We start from the raw sequence: 21,593 nt of genomic DNA on the forward strand, positions 1-21,593 counted from the left end.
AGTAACTTACTTTCTTCAGCCCTCCTTTTCCCCTCCAGAACACATTGTAGGCAAAAACTGTATTCAGAAACTAAGGCATGTAACTATTTTGACTGCAGGAAAGCAACTCCTATTGAGGGAGCTGCGCAGAGGAAAAACGGATGCACACAAACACACCATGGTAAATTCCAAAGTTATATGCCGACTATTTCTCCTTAGATAAAATGACATCTGCAAAAGTGAAAATGTACAAAAAATAAAAACTGTCAAATAAATAAAGAATACAGATGTTAATTAAACACATATATAAAGAAACGTATTGGCATACTGTATGCAGTATACGGTATATTCATAGAATCATGTGGGCTGGACCGCACTTAATAAGGAGTCACACGCTACAGACAACTCCTTGTCTCTCTCCTCCAAAAGATCTTATGGTTTCTTGATATCAAGTGCAACCTTTTACACAGATGCATAAATCCTGCATCATATTTCATCTTTGCCACACCTGGGATGCTGCTGCTTTTTGTTGTTTGGTTTTTTTTAAGATCCACAGAGAAGTCCAAAAAGTTATAATGGTCTGAAACACAATTTCTGCAGCCCTGTCCATGCTACTTGGTCTCTTGGGTTTCCTACCACATGAGATTTTAGTAATCGTACAGTATATCAAACCGTAGTTTTCCCCAACAAAATGAGAGCCAATCATATGGACTCTTCCATATTATACCTGGCATTCTCTGCACTCCTGACCTGTAGGGAGGTATTATGCTGTAAGTGTGTTACACAAAGGCTGCTGAAACCATTGACAGTGATGTAACGATAGTTAAGTGTCAAGTACGTCCGCTATACTACAGAATCAGGGTCTAGGTCTATCAAATGCTATATCCACATAACATTTTAAACCATGAAACATTTTATGCATTTTCCTTTTTTCTACAAATACTGCTGCAAACTTGCTGTTAACTGTGTCACGAGGTTCGCATTCCTAATTCTCCAAGGATTTTTAATTCAAATGTTTAACAACCATATCTACGCTAGGTACACTGAAAGAAGACATTGAAATTTCAAGTAAAATGAACTGTAGCCACATCTACTGGACTCAATACACGTCCCGACATCTAGATTTACTTTGATAAGTTATACAAATACATAATACATTCTTAAATAATGAAGACTCACAATATTAATTTGTGAATCTTCCCACGTTATAAAATCACTTTTACAGGAATGTTTATCCACCTGTATTACTGTTTTAGTTTGCAGTGTCTCTTGCTTCCCTGTTTCCACAGATTACTGTACCAGTTCTTAGGCTTTGGCTATTGAAATCTCTTATTTGGATGAGGCAACACTGGTTATTAAGGCTGGTTTTTTCTTTCTTTTGTGAAGTTTCACTCTTTACTACGACACCATTTTCCAGAGCAGAATGACTATCTCGTGTCTTCAGGTTCTGTTTTTATGACCTTCCTTTCTATGTTGTTAAAAGCCGAATGAGGAAAATCCTTTAAAATACCAAGGCCTTCTGCATTGAGAAAAGAAAGGAAAAAGAAAAATAAATAATGTTAAAAACACTGCTTGGAAGCAAATATATTCTGGTCTTAATTCAAGAAAAAGGTCCATGAACCATACGGACACTAACAGTTAAAGCAATAGATTCTGTCTCCTACTGGGCCTTAACCCAGATGGGTTAGAACCACCTCAGCTGCACTGCAGCAACAACAAAGTAATCACCACAGATTTATTTCAGTTCTCTCCGGGAGCAGGGATTAGTGGAGATGCACTTCTCACTTGCATTTTGAAAGGGAACTGGTAAAAACTAGAAGTTTCAGTTAGTGAATTATCACTGGGATTGGGACAAACTGTAAAAAAGGTGAACTAAGGCTGCACTATACCAAAGCGGAAGACGCAAGATTCTGCCCAGTCTTCGAAACAACTACTTTTGCATCTTGCCTTACAAATAACCTCTTTCCCATTGCCTCTTTCAAACTCAGGTGGGATTTTATTACTATTCCTAAAGTTGCAAGAGTCTCAAGAATTCTCGATGCACCAAGTATTAAACTGAAACCACCCATACGGATTTCACAAAGGATTCTTGCTGTCTTCTGTCAACCTGAGAATGAGTTTCTCCCAGTGCCAGAGGTAAAGGGCAAGACTGCCAGTGAGCAGCAGCCAGTGCATGGGAATCCCAGTTCAAAAGACTTATTGCATGATCTGGTTCAGAGTACAGAAACAGTGCTAGGTCCTTATAAACCAGTATAAAAAGTATTTTTATTTAAAAAAAAGCTTGATTCCTCTATACAGAGTGAAGCCATGTTATAATCAAACTGCATTACAATGACAGCTACGTAAGTGTTTAACAGCAGTAGCTTGGGTGAATACTGCTCTCTGAGGACACATCCCAGAATCTGCTTATCTGAACCTAGTTAACTGCATCCTCTAAGCTTTTCCCAAAGAATATTCACTCTGATTCTAGATTAGCAGGTAACACTCCTCTGGAAGTTTTGACCAAAGCCTCAATTAAAGAGTTACACACAAAGCATGCCAGGCTGAGCTACTTACTTCTTCACTCAGAGAAATCATGAATTGGTAAGTTCATCACAGTCTTTGTAAGAAATGGTGGGTAATTTACAAGGGACAGCACTAACCTGAGGACTGGGACTTTGCCTCACCACTGGGGTAAAGCCGGATCAAATCACTGCACAGAGGTTTTCCAACATGCTGCTCTCCATCAAGTGAAATGTGCTGCAACTGTCTACTTGGCAGATTTGACATGCGGAGATTCAGTGGCCTTTCACCTGGAATTTGTTCACAGTGAAACACTGATGCATTAAAAGCAAAGCAAAGCAATGTTAAAAAAACAACAAACAAAAACAGATAGAGGCTTAAAGACATACTAATTCTATCAGCAAAAGTGCATCCTAAATTCCAGATGCTCTGGGAAGATTTCTAGCAAAATAAGGCTTATATAAATATGCTACTTCACAGACTATTTCACAGGCACTCTTAGAAAGGGATACTCAGCCATACAAAAAAACCCCAAACACCACCCACAAAAAACTCTTATTCTGCTCAAAAAACCCTGAGATCCTAAAAATTCCTGCTCCCACTGCACAATGGCTAAATGGTATAAAGAAACTTGAATTACCAAGAAGAGCCAGATCCACACACCTAATTCTTCCTGTATACTTGTGTATTGCATTGCTTGATCAATATACACAAATTAAAACCTATGTTTTAATGCTTGCTTATCAGTTGTCTTAGTTTCTCCCTTTACTGCTTCTCTCCCCCCCTCCCCACCCCCCTTAAACAAACTAGCTCTTAAAAAACAAATACAATAACTTCTGGTTTTATTTCTTGCGTTTAAAACATTTTGTCTCATTTCACAACAGTAAAAGAAGAAATCCAAATAGAAAGTGCTCAAACAAAACAAACATGCCTAAAATTAATTCAGGCTAAGGAACAGCTAGTTGGTAAATCAAAGACAACCACAAAACTGTAAGCTTTTTGAAGAATAACAAGCTACTAAGAACATCATTAAAATCTGCTTAGTTCTAAGTAATTTACATAGCCAGCTCCTCTGGTTCTGTTCCTAGACTGCACAAACAGGTAAACAAAAAAGGGGTACCATCTACATTATCTGCTTTACTTTCAATTTCCAAAGCAAGAACACAAATGAAATGCAACATTCTGACCTATTTTCAAAACACAGGATAAAGCTAGAGCCAAGTTCTGCCCTCAGTAACAGTAGTGCACTCTACCTTCTTCCCTCCCCACGTTATCCATAGGGAAAGCAGTTTGCCCAGACACATTAGAGTAACAGAGCAGAATCTGACTGTACATCTGATTGCATTATTTAGGCTGTAAGCACTTCAGGGCAGAGATCTTGTCTTGTCCATTCAGTGCTCAGTGTGCTGTTGGTGCTACACTAGATAAATAGCACCACTGACACAGGTTGCATAACATCCAATGTATTTGCTGGCAGCAATGTCATGCCTGGAAGCTACCATACCTTGTCCATCAGCATTATCTAATGACATGCCATTGGGGCTGTGCTCTTCTGAGTTCTGCCTGTAACACCCTGTGGAAAGACGTCTCTCTAATGCAGCCTGGTTGCAAAGAAACTCCATCTGTTTTGCCATCACCTTTTCCGACTGCAAATAAAGCAAAAAAATTTTTTCTCTCTTTATACATACATATAGCGAGTCAAAACACAGGGAAAAAAACAGTATCAGATGCTAAGACGAACATACTAGATACAAGGTTTTGTTGACTCATATGTACAGATGTGTGCTTTACAGTTTCTTCAAAACTATCAAGCAAACAAAATATTTTTGCACCCAGAAAGATTTTCATACTGTACATCTGAGTCACTCAAGAATACTTAAAATGCAAGCTGCTGTAGTTCATACGTGCAAAAATGCAACGTTAAATTCTCTTCTTTGGAAACACACAAAAATCACTCTCTGCACTTTTGGACTGCAGGTTACGTGAAGAGAATCTCAAGAAAAGCAAAGAATAATGTCTTAATTATCCAGTTAGCTCTATTCAAATAGATGTCTTCACAAAGTATTCCAAGAGCAATGGCAACATCTGCTAAAAAACTTATGCCAAGATTTCACTAGACATCTTGGAATCTTTATTTTAGGAAACAGCACTACACAAGCTTAAAAATCTGCCATTCTGAAAGTGTAGGATGACAGTATGTTTGTGGGGGATAAAGGTGTGAAAAGTCTGTCTAGAAGAAGAACAAGACCTATACACCTCTTGAGAGGGAAACTAAACAATGCAGCGCAACGTGGGAGGAAATGGCGTCTGAATGTTTGTCATTGACTTTAATGCCAAGAGAATTCTAACTTTCAGTATAGTCTTGTTCTTGAGAATGTAAATAAGCATCTTGCAAAAATAAGAAGAAAATTACAAGTCAAGAAAGTTGATTTAGAAGAGCCACAATCAACATAAGAACAGCAAGCGTACAAACTCAGCATCTACGATTGATATGGAAAAATTAATTTCTCTTTCAGGTAACGCCGTAATTGTTTCAACTGGTACTGAGGCCTATTAATTGCAGAGCATTTAACTTTTCTTGGGAGATGATGAAAGCCCTGACTTTCCACGAAAGCCTGCTTACTCAGCATAGCTCAACAATTTACAAATACAACGAGAGCACAAGAGACTAGCAAAATCTGAGCTTCTCCAGCAGAGTAATGACCCTGACAGCAGGGTAATGACATGACCAATATTTACTTACTCCGGCTTAGAGCTCATCAGGTTCTGCAGAAGAACACTGACAGCTCAAGCTTTGTCTTGGGAAGTAGGTAAAAAAAAGAAACTTTTTTTTTTTTTTAGTTTACTTTGAAGTGTGCTTTAACTTACTATTCTGTCACTCCTGTTACTTACAACTTTTGAACTGCTAAATAATGTTTTAAAAGAATAAAATATTTCTCACTCATGCCATCTTTGTTGGTTAATTGGGATAAAACCAGAATTTTAAACTGCGATGATGCTTCTGATCACCACGGAAAAACCTGTGGAGTTGCAGATACTTCAAATAAAGTGGCTTAAAATAAATCTCTAGTCCACTGTTATGTGGCAGTGATCAATGAAAACTTTAAAGCGTATACAAAATGAAAACAAGTCTGGCAAAATCAAATTCATTTAATCATTATGTGACATCAGAACATGTAGCATAATTGCTTTTTGATGCATCACAATGAACAGATTTGTACAACTGTAAGCTACTTTGCAATAGAAGGCAAAAGACAGGGTAACACATCTAGTCTCAGAAAACTGAAGTGTAACTCCTAAATGCAATCTTACATGAAAATTCAGAGATTACATTTGCCCAAATCAGCTACACAAAATAATATGTTGCAACTTAGCACGAAATCCCTCCTTGGCACCAACTGGCAGTGGGAGATGCGTATTTTGCCTTAAGGCTGGGATACACTACAGAAAAGACAAAGAAAGAATCAGAAACTTGTCTTCATTTATAAAAAGCTTCCTGGATACGCGAGAACACTGCACTCCACCAGGCTAGATGTTATTTAGGAGGGCAATTTATCACTCAGATCCAGAGGTTCACTATTTCCTAAATATACTGGCCTTTCTTCTTACAAGAAATGTCAGAACTGAGGACTCTGAGATCGCCTACTCTATTCCTCCGGACTCAGCAACTTGAACTTTCCATTTATAGCTAATAACGCAAGTAACACAGCACATACTGTACCCGTAGTACCCTACTTGCTCCCAACAGGCAATCACGCATTTTCAAGCCTACTACACTAGATCTTACCTCCTTGGAACTAACAAGGGTAAAGCTGTAGCACTGTGTCAGAACAATTTCAGAAGGCAAACCCAAATTAAGAGTGATGCAATCACAGCTAAGCTAGGTAGCCTTTGATAATTGACAGTAATTACTTTAGTCATCAAAACAATACATCAGAATCAATGTACAAAGGCATGGCTTGTATTATTCACAGTGTAGTGTAGTTGGTTTACCTGGGAATTAAGAGCTGTTGAGTCTTCACTCTTTCCTTTAGCCAAAGCAAGCGGCATTTTGTCTTGCTGATAGAGTGTTTGGACCGTGTCCTGGAAATCAGGATAACCATCCTATTGAGCATAAGAAGAAACCAAACACCAAGAGGGGCATATTACTGAATATTCTTCACCCTTTCTGTATACTCAAAAAAACCCCTCAAAACCAAAATCCTTCACATTCCTGAACTTCTGTGAAAATTCTGGACTGCAATTTGCATGTTCATGCTATCCATTCAAATTCGTGCATAAAACACACACAGTGCCTCTACAACTGCTATGTATCTAAAATGGCATATACGGATACAATCAGATCTCATCTCTCACCATTTCAGGTGAATCCAGGCTGCTGTTGTCACTGACATTAAACTAGTTCACATTCAGCCTTGCCAGGCAGATTCAGGCCTATGGTTTCTGTACTTCTTACATACAGCAGCTTCGGAGATCCTTAGGAAATCAGTTTTTATGTGGAGGAGAATAAGGCACAGCAGTTGTATACGCTAATCTTGAGAAACTGAGCAAAGTCTCCTGAAATTCAACATATCTCACACAGAACCTATACTTATGTCACAGAATGAAATATCGCCATTTTAAAAGCAGGGTAGCAAAGACTTTACATACTATGGGAAATCATGATTCAATAACTTTTTAGGTCTCAAATGCTTGTGACATGCAAATCTCTTTTGTACCTTGCATATGTACCAATAAAGCAAATAAAGTTCCTGTGAAAGCCTGCCAGACTCCATTAAAATAATCATTGAAGCAAAGGTTCAAGATGAGAAATATATCCTGCTCAGCATTATAAAAGGAAAGCTCATGTAAAACAGAGGAACAGCCAGAAATGTTTACAAAAGCACAGTATCAGTGACTTCAAATGTGAGAGGAAGCTAGAGATCTTAAAACAGACCCAAACCTGAAAAGAGTGCCATCCATCACTGAGCATCTTGTCGACCCAGGTATCAAAAGCATGCCAAATTAGGTCTATTTTCCTTGTAGATTCTAGAGGCACACGCATGTAACTAATAACATTTTTGACAATAGCTGGACAAATGGGTTGCAGCCCAAGAACAAGAACAGTGATCCTTCAAGTAAAACCACAAGGACGGACTACAAGGTCCATGCTGCTGGCAGGCTGCCCGCTGACCTGCACGGCAGTGGTCAGACCCTCAGTGCAATGTAATGCCATTAAAGCTATTCTTCATGCTCAGGGGAAAAAAAAAATCTCTCTGAACACTGCATATTGCTTTTATCTACCCAGCATACTCCCTCAAGAGAAAAAGAAACATGATAGGTATGCAAAACATCTTAACTAGGTAAATTGCCACAAAACCTCATCCTCTAGAAACAAAGGCTTTGCAGCACATTTCCATGAGCACTGACCATTTTCACAGCTAGACACGAATTTGTTCAGGAGAAGATAATGATTATATGTAGAAAGATGAGAAACTGCATACACAAAAACCTATCACTCAGGATCCTATTTTGGCAACACAACAGGTAACACAGCTCGTTATAACATATCTGTGATCACTTGCCAATACAAAACCAAAGGCTGTTTCCTAAAAGCAGGGCCAGGTGCTCATTGCTGACTGCTGTCGTGACTGTCACCTGTCACTCACACAGATAACTCTTGGGTGACGATGCTATTCTGGATCACCTTCCCTTAGCCCTTCCCCACCACTGGCTGTTCTCCTCCCCACTGCCCCATCAGTAAGGGCTGAGGAGGAGCAGGCTGGGCCAGGCATGACCTGCTCTGCTCTAGGTTTGCCTGAAGGTTCCTTTTCCCTCTGTGGTCAGGAGGACCTGCTGCATGCGTTTTTGTTTTGCCATGCTGCTGCTCAGTTGTTTTTCAAGTGGCTTCATGCAGCAGATGTTCTCAGTCCCACATGTGCTTTTTCGCTCCCTCTAATGACATTTTTCCTATGCAAACAGTAGCTTCTACTGCTTTTGCTGTTTTTGTGAAAAACAAACCCCACACTTTGACTGCTTTTCTTTTCAAACCCTCTCAGCAATGGCGGAGGTGGGCCTTCTCTCTCCTCTCCCTCCACCCCTACTGGCACCAAGGGATGATGCTTCCTTGCAGCCTCCGCTCAGGTCTTCCTGCCTGTGCCCCCTGACTCCCACGTAGCTTCATGAAATCAGCTTTTGCAAGCTCTCTCCACCCTCGTGTTCAGCTGAACAGAGACACTGACACACAGAGCAATTTCTTTATACCACAGACAACAAGAATATTTTTACAACTCTTTCTTTGCTCCCCTGGCTGTTCACAGTGACTCTGAAGGGGAACCTCGTCAACCCCAATGCAAAGCAGCAGTGATGAGCAGTCCCTCCCTCCATAACTTCTGCGTGACATACCTGTGACTCGTTTTGCTTTCTAAGCTGGTGCCACAACAGCTTATCACTTGGAGCAGTGCTGGTACTGAGTCACGGAAGATGACAAAATAAGGGGTGCCCCCACTCCGCAACCCCTATGCAGGAGAGATCCTTGCTCTGCAGGAGGATGCGCCGTTTCCATTCCTATTCACTTGTCTTGCTCTTTGCCCAGAGCAGATTTAGGATCTACAGCTCCTTTTTTATAATCTGCTTCCAAATGCCAGTTCACTCCATTCCCTTTTTCACTCCCTCCACACCTTTAGTCTGTCATTTGCCTGGAATTTTTTCCCTTCTCCTCTCCACACTTCACTCCCACAGCTCACCCACCCACTCAATGAATAAGAGGGGGAGAGCTTGCAGGGGAAGAGAAAGGCTTTTACAGGTAATTTGATGTAATTCACGGCATATTGTTTCTTTGCAATGCTTGTGTAAGTTTCACGTTCCTCAAGAGGATAAATTCACAACGGTGGCTGTAACCCGGCAATGTTGCAGCCTGCACACACAACTCCGCTAGCTCTGCTCAACGATGACCTTCAGAGTTTCTCTGGAGGTTTTTTTTTTTTTAAGTGTTATTATATTTCAGGAAATTAACTTTTTTTTTAAGTAATCTTTTACACTATGCAAACAGGGTGTGAAGTCTTTCCAAATTCAAGCACTAGTATTTTAGAACACACTTTGCAGAGGCATCAATGACTAATGGGTAAAGGAATGGTGAATCAAAATAAGAGTTCAGCCTTAAAACAGAAAGGCAAAGTGACCCTTACCAGAAAGACTGAGCTAGTAACAACAAAAATCAGTCATGTTCAGATCCTCTGCATGATATTAGCATGACAGTGAACTAACAGAGCCACAACGGAGCATTACAGCTTTAAAAACAGGATAAGGAATTCTCACTCAGAGAAGAAGAAGAAATCTGCAGCGTTTGCTACCATTTTCATTTTTAACTCCACCTTTCTAAAAACAAACACCCCCCCACCAAAAAAAACAAAATCCCAAACACACTAATAAAAAAGCACTGCTTTTTCTTTTTACAAAATGCAAGCCCCAGGAACCCAAAACACCCCATGTAAAAATGATCTACTGAGTAATACTGCATCTTTTTTTATTATTTCTTTGAAGAAAAGTCCATGATTTACAGTGTACCTCAGAATTACAACGCACTAAAATAATGGTTTACTCCTTAGAAGACTCCCAAACTTGTAAGGAAAAAGACATTTATGCTGGTAACACTGGTCATTTAATAATTCATAATGTTATGCTATCAAATGAAAGATTATTTCATTTAGTTTAATTTTTGATTTCTTATTTTTGGAAAAAAAAAGTTCTATTTCTGAAGTAGTCATTTGTACAGTTAAGACATGAAATTTTCACAAGTGTTTAAAAATATGACTGGTGATTTTAGATAAAAAGAAACTCAAGTAAACATCTTTTCTTAGAATTACTGAACTAAAAAGTGGCTAGAGAAAGCAAGCCTTTCAGACTCTTAAGATTTCACCATGCACAAAATAAGAGAATGCACACCCCCTAAGGCTCTCCAAATTTCCTGCTCTCCAAAAATCCTGAATTTCAGCCTGTATTTTTCAGGATATTAATTTTACTGTTTCTTTCACTGAAAAAAGCACCTCTCTTGCAGTGTGTCATTTTAGCTACTTGCTCATCATCAATTACTACTCAATGAAGGAAAAACTTCATAATGCTGAAATCTTATTAGTCAGTGAAATACTGTCTGAAGCAGAGGAGTGGCAGCTCCCCAGCAGCTCTTATAAATTCAGACTAGACTACGCAAAAGAGGGGAGACTCAAGCAATCATTCTGCAACATGTTGGTCAAGGCAGATAATGGTAAAGGCAGATAAAATAATTTAATGCAGCTTTTCCCTGCTCTGTTTTTGTGCATCAAAGAACAAGCATAGGTCAAAGCAAATCCTAACACATGTAAATGACAGTACTGACTTACCAAAGCTACCAGTAAATCCTCAATGCACGTGTATATGTTGTATTACATAAACTCAAACTACAACTGTACAGACTGATGGAACTTAACAATTAAATAAATAAGATTAACTCCTCTAAACCTACTCATAACTGCTTTTTCAAAATTAACTGCTCTCACCAGGGTTTGCCTCACAGGCAAAGCCTTTGCACAGGTAACAAAGCATCACACTACCGAAAAAAATGAAAGCCTTGCATTCGGTGCATCATTTATCACAGAATGAGTTACATATGAGAAATGCATTCCAAGATATGCTGTGACTTCCCTTTACAGTTGAAGAAGATACTGTCTATCTGTATCACATACAAATCTAGGCCAGGCCTAGCTTACATTCTAGTGCATATCTAACCTACACCTTTTGGAGTAGGCAGTGCAAAAAAAAGCAAACAAAAGCACAATACTAACGACAAATTAGATACCCATGTAACAGTGAAACAGTAGTTTGTTTAAAAAAATAAATTAAAATGGAAGATCTGCTATTCTTATGAGGTATATTGGAATACATACATGCATTTTTTTTTTTTTAACTAAAAGAGACTTTTTAAAAGCCCTCATATTTACTTTCCGGCAGTGGTAACTGAAGAAAAAGGTAAAGTACATGTATGTTGCTCCTGCACACCTAACAGGAAACTCCCAGCATCTCCCTATGCAACATCTTGTGCAGGTGTATACATCAGCCATGTATACATGTGCTTTTTATACAAAACAAATTACCAGAAACCTGTAAATTAATATCTACGGGCACAACCATTTGTGCTGATGTATGCAGCTTTTAGTTTGCTTTTGACTTTTCCACAGTATGAGTTCTGTAATTTACAGTATAGTCAGAGATGGCTGGGATTCCGCCATCAATCCTCATCCAGAACTGTGGATTCTGGACATGACCGAAAGCCGACTCAAAGGCATTAAGCAAACCCCACCTCACACTGACATAAAAGCAGGAGGCCTTATGGGAAGACATTTCCTATAGCGCTTGAGCTTATTCCACCACAGGAAGTCAAGCAGTCAGTCCCATTCCACCCCCTCCCACTCACTCTGAGTGAGAGTAACTTTACCATTAAACAAATCCTACTCTTTGCCCCTGCTCCTGTAGGTTTCTCCATCAAGCATTTACATTTGCAGAGACAGTGGTGACGTTCTCCCCCTCTCTCTCTCACACCCATCAACTGTCTGTCAAATGTTTTTCTGACAAATTTCCTTAAGACAGATCCCTTCAAAACAAAACTGAATTTTAGCAGGCATAGGTCAAAATACAGGAGTCACGATACTGTACCTCTATCTTGATTCTCTTTGGTGACAGCTCATCCCGTTCTCCACATTTAGATCTAGAAGAGAAGGCATACACACTATCAGTAAACACCACATTAACCCTGACCATCAGAAATAATAATGAAAAGCAGATTCAAGGAGAAAAAAATAATCACACAAGAACAAATGAGATACAGAGAAAAAAGCCTCCAATTCACTTGGACACAGCAGTAAATGTCACTCAAGTACAGAGGAATGCAAGCGCGTTGTGTTGTTTTCAAAAGTGTCAAGAGACTCGTGCACTTTTCTAGAGAACAGAAAGGAAAGCTACCTCAGCAAGGAGAATAACAGAAGTGCCTTTGGCACTGCTTACCCAGAATGGATGCATATTTACATTACTCGCTATGGAACAAAGGGGAGCAAAGGAAAACCATAAAAAGCTCCTAGAAGTGCAAGAAAATGTATTTTGAAAGGATATTGCACTGCACATGAGGGAGTTAACATTTTAAAAAATATAAAGTATCAAGACTTTCAATCATATTTATTAATTCTGAAGTTTTAATTGTATTTAAAAGTTGTTAAGCCTTTGGTACTGTTTCATAACAGCAGTTCATTTAACAGAACAGTAACGGCTGAAAGTAGGACTCAGCTTCAGTTCCTTTAAGGCAAGGCTGTCAGCCACTCCCTATGACCTTATCTTTTTCATTCCCTGGAAACTAGCAAGCCAAATCTGTATATGGAAAAAAAAAACAACTGATACATTAAGCAGCTTCGGTTACTCTCCCTATTTACATTCACCTTGAAATACACAAATGCCTCAAATACTTGAAATGCCAGCCTCTCAGATACCTCTCAACATGCATTATCATCGCAAAATGTGGAAAACTAGCAGCAAATACAAAGAAAATTCAAGACAGCTAAATCTTAGCAGTTTGAAAGCTTCACAACTTAAATAGCACTTTCCTACCCTCCTCAGAAGGGCACTTTGCTAGCTAAAGAGCAAGAAGAAAGTGTCTCTAGTGCTTCAAAATAAATGCTGTCAGACTGATTAGTTCCCTGAAAGTAAAGGTCCTCTGAGTTAATTAAATCCTTACTTGGTGGTCCTGTAAGTATACTTGTATGTAACTTCTCGAGAGATTTGCCGAGCTAGAGCGAAGAGTTCATCTCTCCTGGTCAACAACGCATTATCTTTTACACACAGCTGAGCGGCTGCTTCATTAACTGTTAGCTGGAAATTAAACACAAAAACAGGGAGTCATGATTCTTGCATACTTCCACCCATCGCGCTTGTAAAAGTACCTGTTCTCCTGGAATAATAAAAAATTTCAATTGCAAGTACAATTACCTATAATTCTATACTAAACACTGGAGGGTTTCTTCAGTTTATTTATACCCTTACTAAGCCAGGTAAGCCTCTGGGAGGAGAAAAGATAATGTCCTTTAAAGAAAAACGTTACTGCAATACTCTCTCAATGTGCACTGCTCGTGCCTCATCGCAGCATTAATTAAATCTCAGTATAAAACAGTAGCTCTCAGTGTTCACAGTGTTTGGCTCTCAAAGCCTGGTTTACAGGGAATACTATTTTTATAAACGCAATATGCCCAGGACTTGGAAAAAAAAAAAACAACAAAAAAACCCAACCCTGGCAGTGTGGGTACAGATGGCTTTCCCTGGTGAATACAGCATAAATTCTATAGAAGGTGATGGTTTAAGAAACGATAAAACTTTTTTTAGCTATGTTTCTCACTCATGTTTGTGAAGACTATCTTCAGACATGAATCAAATGTAACTTGCTTCAAGGATGTTTTCCTGAGCCTGCCGGGACACATTTCTAGTGCCTCTGCTGCTGGCAATAGTTTCATAAAGAGGGGAAAAAAACAACCAACCTTAAGTTAAGACTCAAAATGGTTTTGCAGTGCTCTTCAGAAGCCTATAGGAAGTGGTGATACCGTCATGAATTATACCAGCTTAACAGTACTGCTGTCTGAAAAGCCTGTGGTCAATAGTATGGACAAACCACAAAATTCTTAATGCAATGAGAGACACTGAGATGCCAGAGAGATTCCCTGCTTCCTCCACAGTAAGCACAGGCTGAAGAGACATTTTCACTTCTTCCTCAGCTGAACAGCCAGCACTTGTAATGAGGCATAACAGCAAGAGGCCAGCAGAGCACAGGTGGTTTTTTCCCAACTGCCCACAACTCTTCTACCCTTTATTTCTAGCAATTAAGGTGCTTTGAATAGGCTTGGCTTCTCGCAAATGAGCACAGCTGCTTTGCTGCTACTGTCAACAGCATGGTCCATATCTGTCTCAGGCTGGTGAATATTAACAAGCAGGCAAGTTTTCCACAGCGCAGTCAGCATATTCATGACAGACCGGTATGTGCCATCCTCAGCCCTTGATCTGGCAGTGCAGGGCACAGCCACAGGTCAGCACACAGGGTTATGCGGCCGAGGATGGGCAGGACCGCACACATGTCACCTCAGACACCAAACACTGCTCGTACAAGAAGTGCTTTTCATGGGAGAGGACAGACGGTGAAGCTGAAGACAGATCTGCAGGTCTGCAGTTAAACAGTATCTCTTGGGAGGGGGCTAAGAAACTGGCTCCCTTATCCCGTCTACCACACTGCAAAACCTTACTTGAGGCCAGCAGCTCACCCGAAACACTGCATGCTGCACCCCTGAAGGATGGAAGCTGTCATAAGACATGAGCAACACACAACCATGCTATCCTTCGCCACAGCGCTTGATGTCATCCAAATTAGTAAAAATGTATTTCACCTAATGCAACGCTTGTTCTCCAGGGAGGTTGGGAAAAAAAAGCATCAAAAGAGCTGAGCTTCTCTCAGTGGCCTGTGCCCATGCAGTATTTCATGTAAAACCTCACACAACTGCTGTTCCTGATATTTCATAAACATTTTTTCCTGTGTTTACCACAGAAGTCTCTGACTCGAGGAAGGCATTTCCTATGATATCTGAATGCTAATCAGAGTGCACACATGTCTTTTAACAGGCAAACTAGGTATGTTGCCTGATCCTTTAGTCTCTGTACAGACAAAAATCTGATGTACAAGGGTGGGAAGTTTAGGTTTAACCTGTGAAACATCTCTAGGTTACTATGTTCTTACAATACAATGTACTAGAATAAACTATTTCTCCCTAGATAGAAACAGTTCTATAATGTTCATCTTTTCAGAAAAAAAAATAATTTATACAACACTAACAAAAAGAATTACCATCCAAAGCAGGCATTAATTTCTGTAACAGTGGTATCTATTACTTTGCCAAGGATGAATAATATGGCTAATGCTTACAAAATAACTTGAGACGTTTTTTTATCCCTCAATAAAGTGCTGAAAGGTTGCAAAGAGCTGAAATGACTGAAAATGCTTTGGGTAGTTGTAGGCAAATGCTGTTTATCCTAATACATGAGAAAAGCCAAATGTTTGTTTGTTTGTTTTTCCTGGTTTATTCTTTCAGGTCACATCTAGACTTACTGAACTGAAGTGCATCATGGCTTCCTGCCTTTTCAGGAGGCAGAATACTGCAGATAGAAAGCATTGCATGCCTAAAAATAAAAATTGTGCTTGCTGCAAGCCTTAATGATATGGAACAGCACATAACCATACAGGCTCTATAGTGAGGGATCTGATGGGGTTCATAGATTCCCCCACTAAAAAATACATAGTTAAATACCAAGCCCTACTGTTTTGGTGAGTCAGCAAATGAAAAGGAAGAGATTGAGCTAAACAAAATATACTAGTTGCATTTCTTATTCCTCTCTCTCTCACACTTATAAATAGGTTTGGTTTTTTTCAGTCTTACAGGTACCCAGACAAGCACTGAAATATTAACACACAAATTACAAATCTGACTCAAACACACATGGGTCACCAAGTTCAAGGCCATGCCTCATGCTCCTTTCTCCTCCAATCCAACTCTAAACATAAAGGCTTCTCCATGCTTGAAAAGCTGTGTAATACCAAGACAATGGGATGGATTAAGGACAGCATTATTGGTTTACTGGTTTTGGAACGTCTTTGAAAGATTCTGGATCACATTTTATGCCAGATCAGTGCCTTATGCAGATAATCCTACCAACAGCACACACTTCCAAACCAGCTCAGTGTCTGCAGCTCCCACTGGTTTCTAATGGCTGCTCAAGGCTTCTGAGACACTCCGGGGCTCGTACTGAAACAGAGAAAATTCTCACTAATTCACCACTAATAATTCCATCAAGTTTAATTTGCACACCACTCCACTCTGCTTGAAGAGCCAGAGATACCCTGATCTTTACATTAAGAAGCTAACCACTACTTAAGCTTTTTAAATTCATAGTGAAGTTTATTCAGCTGTTCATGGCCAGCTGCAAGGAGAAACCTTGAACTGCGAGGCAGAGCGACAGCCTTGGAATGCATCAACGCGTGCAGAAACGGTCTCTGAACAAGCAGAAACTTACCTCCCTGGCTGTTTAAGGCCCTTCCTTCTGAGCAGCAAATTGTTTAAGCCATCAAAAACAAAAATCCACTGAAGCTGAGTTTACAAAAGGAAAACTCTGGTTTAGAAGATTTAAAAAAAAAAAAATTGTCTCATTGCTACTATTTGTACATTTTCTGTTTAAAAACTGAAATGGAGAGAAAACTGTTCTAGACAAAACTTTGTGATATCTGGCCTCTTTAAGCAAACAGTACACCATTTATGAAGAAATTCTTCTTGCCTGCATATGTGCAGTTCCCATCAAGTTCAGCGAGGCCCCACATGCGTAAGTGAGGCATAAGTCAACCACATACTCCTTTGATCTTGTGCCCTTAATCATAATAGCGATAGAAATATTTCCTAAAGCCAAACCATGCTCTCATTTCTTTTTTAAACATGGTTTTACAATGATGTAGTAAAGATCAGTATTAAAAAAAAATAACAAGACAGAGCAGTTGTCCTTTCTTGCATTCTTTGCTACCTTGCTCCTTCGAACTACCACCCCGCTATTCACTCCTCCAGCTTCAAAGAGCCACTCCTGAGCCTACCACACACCTGACAAAGGCTGACCCCCAGCACCCACGTCCCATTGTGTTTCTGGATGCCAGGAAATTATGCTACAAGAAGCGTGCCCAGATTTCAGAGTATTTTCTGTAGCCACTACCCCAGAGAGAGATGGTGAAAGCACAGAGCTGCACACATAGTATACCAACTGCCTCCATTCTCAGGTGGGGGAACCCCTTTCTCCAAATCTTGACTCTGCAGCAACATACACAGGGCGTCTACACAATTAGTCCTTTTAAATCCTGTCTCCATCTCATACACAATTTGTTCTGTTTTGGGAGAGGCTTCCGCAGGGTCAGGGGAGTAAGACAAGATCTGTTCTTGCACACTGGATGAATTCATAGACTGCAAGTGTTCAACATAAAGCCACAAAGCACGTAAGTGAATGCTGCACAACTAAAACTGTGTGGTAGAAACGTGGCTGACTGCTGACAAGTTCCCTTGGAAGTGTCTCCCCAGTCTGTAGTAAAAGCCCTACTGAAGTCACTGCTGGTGATGTGCAGTTGCCTTATAAACGTAAATACATAAACAGAAATGTAAAGAAATACGCCTTGTTTCCTTCTGCCCTTCTACTTGGAAGCATAAAGAGAACCTAGTCTTATGCTATGGATCACACACCTACAAAACTTCTTGAAGCAAAAAAAAAACCTAAAGCCAGTACAGTTTTTTTGGCACTCCTATAACATAAACATTGCCTTTCCTTTTGGGAGCTAAGCCCTACATGCCAAATTTTAAATCCAACAGAAATTTTGCAATCACTGTTAACTGTGAAAATGCTGATGCAGCATTCATATCTTCAGCACTTTGGCACTGCTTTGAATTAATGTTTGTTCTCTTCTTGTACTGTACTTTGGCACTAGGGAACTATTCCCCACACAGACACACCTATTGGGTTACAACATATGCAGTGTGAGCCTCAAAAATGCCAGAAGCGAAGCAAGGGAGGCCCTTGTGGACATTTAAGGACAAGCAGGAACAGATGCTACCAGGTACTGAAGGACAAACCTTCAAATCACAGCCACCCATCAATACTGGAGATGGTCCTTTCTCTTCCTCTTCACATAGTCTGCACTTCACTTGACCAGCTTAAGACCACTGTGCCCAAAAAACCTCACAGGTTGAAAAATTACACTTCATCACAATTCACAGAAAAAATCTTCGCCCCACCAGGTTGAGAGACCTCATAAGCAGAATCCTTTATACCTCAAGGGCACATGCTACAGAGCAAGGTCTCAAGGTAAGGGAAGATAGCAGAGGGTAATAACTTAGACAGGTGAGCCTGTTAGCAGACACAAGTCATCTCAGTTACTAATCTTCCAAACCACCAGTCTGTCCTCCAAGCTGCAATGGAATAGCAAGACAGGACTGCTTTAAAAATCTGCCAAATGCCTAGAATCCCAAGAGCCACACTCAGTGCAATACTGGGTTGCTATTTCAGTGCCAGACTGCTTAAACCAGTAACTGAGCAGTCTGATGACACCAAGCTGCAGTCATCACTGCAAGCATGCACACACCCACCCCAGAAAGGGTACTTCTGCTGCACCCGGGATTTCTGTCCCAGGGCAGGATGGCCTACGGCTCCTGTAAGACATGCAACTCTCATTACCCAGTGAGAAGTGCTTGTACAAAGAGTGTACCCTGTGAATGGCACCTCATAAATGGTGTAGGAATAGGGGAGGAAGCCCATTGTTGCTCAAAGTATTTTACCTCGTGGAGAGTGAGATGCTTGCCATCCTTTCTTTTTGAGTCAAATCTGCCATATATTGCACTGTACTTCCTGATCTCCTCCTCTTTGTGAGGGTCCTCGTCACTCATCTCAAAGATGTGACCAATCATCTTTGCCAGTTTCTTATTTGTTTTCAGTAACTCCTTGACTTCATTGGAGTCACTTTTGGGCAGGGAGGGCACCATACGTTCTACGCATTCAGCAACTGACAGAGCAGCAGCGGCATCCAGGGTCTCACTGTTCTCCTTTGGTGAAGCTGGAGAGCCGAGGTCAGCCGGGGAAAGACTATGCTCACTCTCTGTGGTGTGGTGTCCTTGCCAGTGTCTCGATTCGCTGCCACTCTGCAGCGATAAGTTCCCCACCACATCGGATTTGCTCGCGCCCATGCTTTGCACACACGTCGTGGCGGCACATTTTGGAATCTTCAGGTGAGGCTCTCTGGTGCTGCTGTTCCTTTCGTAACTGCTGCAGGATATCCCCAGCCACGCAGGAGACCCCTCCGGCAGCTTATATATTGGAATGCTGCTGACTGGTAAGGAGGTGAGAGGCTGGTTAAAAAGACCGGGGTTTGTGACCCAGTCCCTCAAAGCCTTCTGCAGCCTTCGGACGTGAAGCGGCTTGCTAGCCATGCCTACGAGAGCCATTATCTCCAAAAACTCCTCTTCACCTGCTTCACAGAGCTGCTGGACATCATCGCCACCCTGCTGAATGAAGGCATCGAAGTAGAATAAGAGATTTGCTTTTTGTAGTATTCGATACAGCTGCAATTCTCCAAGGGTTCTGGGTAGAGCTGACGCCATCACGGATGACAGAACCTGCAAACAGTAAAAACAGAGAGATGAGCACCAGAACGCGAACATTCAGATGCATCCCCCCACCCCACTACCCATCCTTCCGTAAGGCTGTCAACTCAGAGGACAGCATTTCTTTCTCTCATTATAAGAACAAGTACGGAAATGAAAAAAAAGGAAATAGCTCTGTTTTTTGACTAGTTAACTTAATGGAAATATTTGTGAAAAAGAAAATCTGCAGATAGTTGCAATGCACCTACAAAAAAAGATGATTCAAAGATGAAGCCAGCTTGTTTTCAGCATTCCCACTTCATGTTTGTTCCCAAGAATGCCATTCAACATTGCTCACTGCTTCTGCTTGACTCTTTTATATCTTCAGATCAAAACGACCAGAAAACACCCCAAAGAATTACTGAATACTTGATCACCTGAAGAAAAAAAGCTCATCAGTTTCAATTCTCCTTAATTCTCAAATCATTTCCCCCCATAGGAGCGTGGAGGACTGTAAAAGGACAGCAAAGAAGAAGTGTTTCACCGAACCCTAGAGAATTAATGAAGCTGGATCAGGAAAACAGTGTCTGGGAATCAAATACTTCTGCAGCTTTCATTTCACATGAAAAGGATCTCATGCCTCTGCTGATCTTAACTATAGCAGCAACATCCACAGACAAAGCAAAGCTACTGATGTACTCCAACACACAGAGTTTATAAAACATTATTTTGAATTCCCCTGCCCGTTCCATCTGCTAACAGGCCTGCATGTCACTGATACCTGCGACATGAAATACCAATCAGCAACCGCACTCTAAGGGCTCCCAACAGACAAACCGTGGCAGTCTTCTACCCTTACAGCTGCAGAAAAACATCTGCACAAGTGTCAACTTCATGAAACCCGTTATCGAATTATCCCGCAAATAATAAACTCTTCCGAGAATTCAAAGGTCTCTCTCACGCACACACCTCTTCGCTCTACGATGGCTTTCACAACTACAAGCGGCTAATTTCCAGTATTGCTGTATTAAGCTAAACCACCAATCAATAAGGTCTAAAGCATGTAATTTATAGTTGGTTGAGAAAGACAAATATGGAGCTGTGCTGCCAACTCTACTCTAGCTTTACTATCACACCGTACCTTAAAAAACACCCAGTAGCAACCTAAAAGCAAGCACTTACAGAATGACTGGCACACACCAGGGAGAGACAGCTGTAATAATGCGCAATCCCCCTCGCCCCAGAACTCTGATGCGAGAATGTATGTATGCTTGGGGACACTGGGAGACTGGTAATCAAAAGTAAAATGAAGGCAGAAATTAATTTTACAATATTCACTTTTACTTATTGTTTTGTTTTGGGGTTTTTGGGTTGTTTTGTTGATTGGGTTTTTTTTTACAATAGGCCCTTTTCTTCAGCAACTCAAACATACAGGTGTAACAAACAAAACTCAGGAGGCATCTGCAAGATCAGGGTTTTGCTACAAAACTTCAATTAAACTCTACTAGAGAAAAATAAAATCAGGAGCCCCAAAGAAACTTTACAGAAATATATGCGGGAGCAACAGAATACTTACAAACAATCTCTTCAGGAAGAAAAGCACAGGAGAAAAAGCTAAACAACCAACAAAAAACCCACCAGCTACCCTTATCATTCTTCATACACTGGTATTTGTAAAACAGAACGGACAGCGATAGCCGTTCAGATCTGAGCAGCCACCTCAAGGAGCTGCTGGTGAGCACTGCGCACTTTGGAACTCAGGGTGAAACTGGAAACACTGAAGAGCAATGTGTTATCAAAATACCGTTTAGCTTTCAAAAATAATAGTTAGTTGCAGAAAAACAATTAAGTACTGTCTACACTCAAAAATGTGAGCAGCAACAAGAAAAAATGAGGAAAACCACTTAAAGGTAATCCTTT

General features: G+C 40.5%; 1 protein-coding gene across 2 annotated transcripts; it reads right to left on the reverse strand.

Annotated features, from left to right (window-relative positions):
- Window positions 1–1,219: 1,219 nt before the first annotated feature.
- Window positions 1,220–19,751, reverse strand: NAB1 (NGFI-A binding protein 1 (EGR1 binding protein 1)). 2 transcript variants are annotated; one of them, XM_010191351.1, is made up of 8 exons: window positions 18,873–19,691; window positions 13,217–13,350; window positions 12,148–12,199; window positions 6,475–6,585; window positions 6,217–6,219; window positions 3,986–4,127; window positions 2,622–2,771; window positions 1,407–1,498 (listed from the first exon to the last, which is right to left on the reverse strand). In XM_010191351.1, the coding sequence occupies exons 1-8, from the start codon at window positions 19,689–19,691 to the stop codon at window positions 1,407–1,409; spliced, it is 1,503 nt and encodes a 500-aa protein (XP_010189653.1). The 2 variants fall into 2 exon arrangements, with proteins under 2 accessions (XP_010189652.1, XP_010189653.1); XM_010191350.1 differs by lacking the exon at window positions 6,217–6,219 and having other exon boundaries at window positions 1,220–1,498; window positions 18,873–19,751.
- Window positions 19,752–21,593: the final 1,842 nt, after the last annotated feature.

The sequence above is a fragment of the Mesitornis unicolor genome, unplaced genomic scaffold, assembly GCF_000695765.1.
Source record: "Mesitornis unicolor isolate BGI_N332 unplaced genomic scaffold, ASM69576v1 scaffold12569, whole genome shotgun sequence".
NCBI classification, from domain to species: Eukaryota; Metazoa; Chordata; class Aves; order Mesitornithiformes; family Mesitornithidae; genus Mesitornis; species Mesitornis unicolor.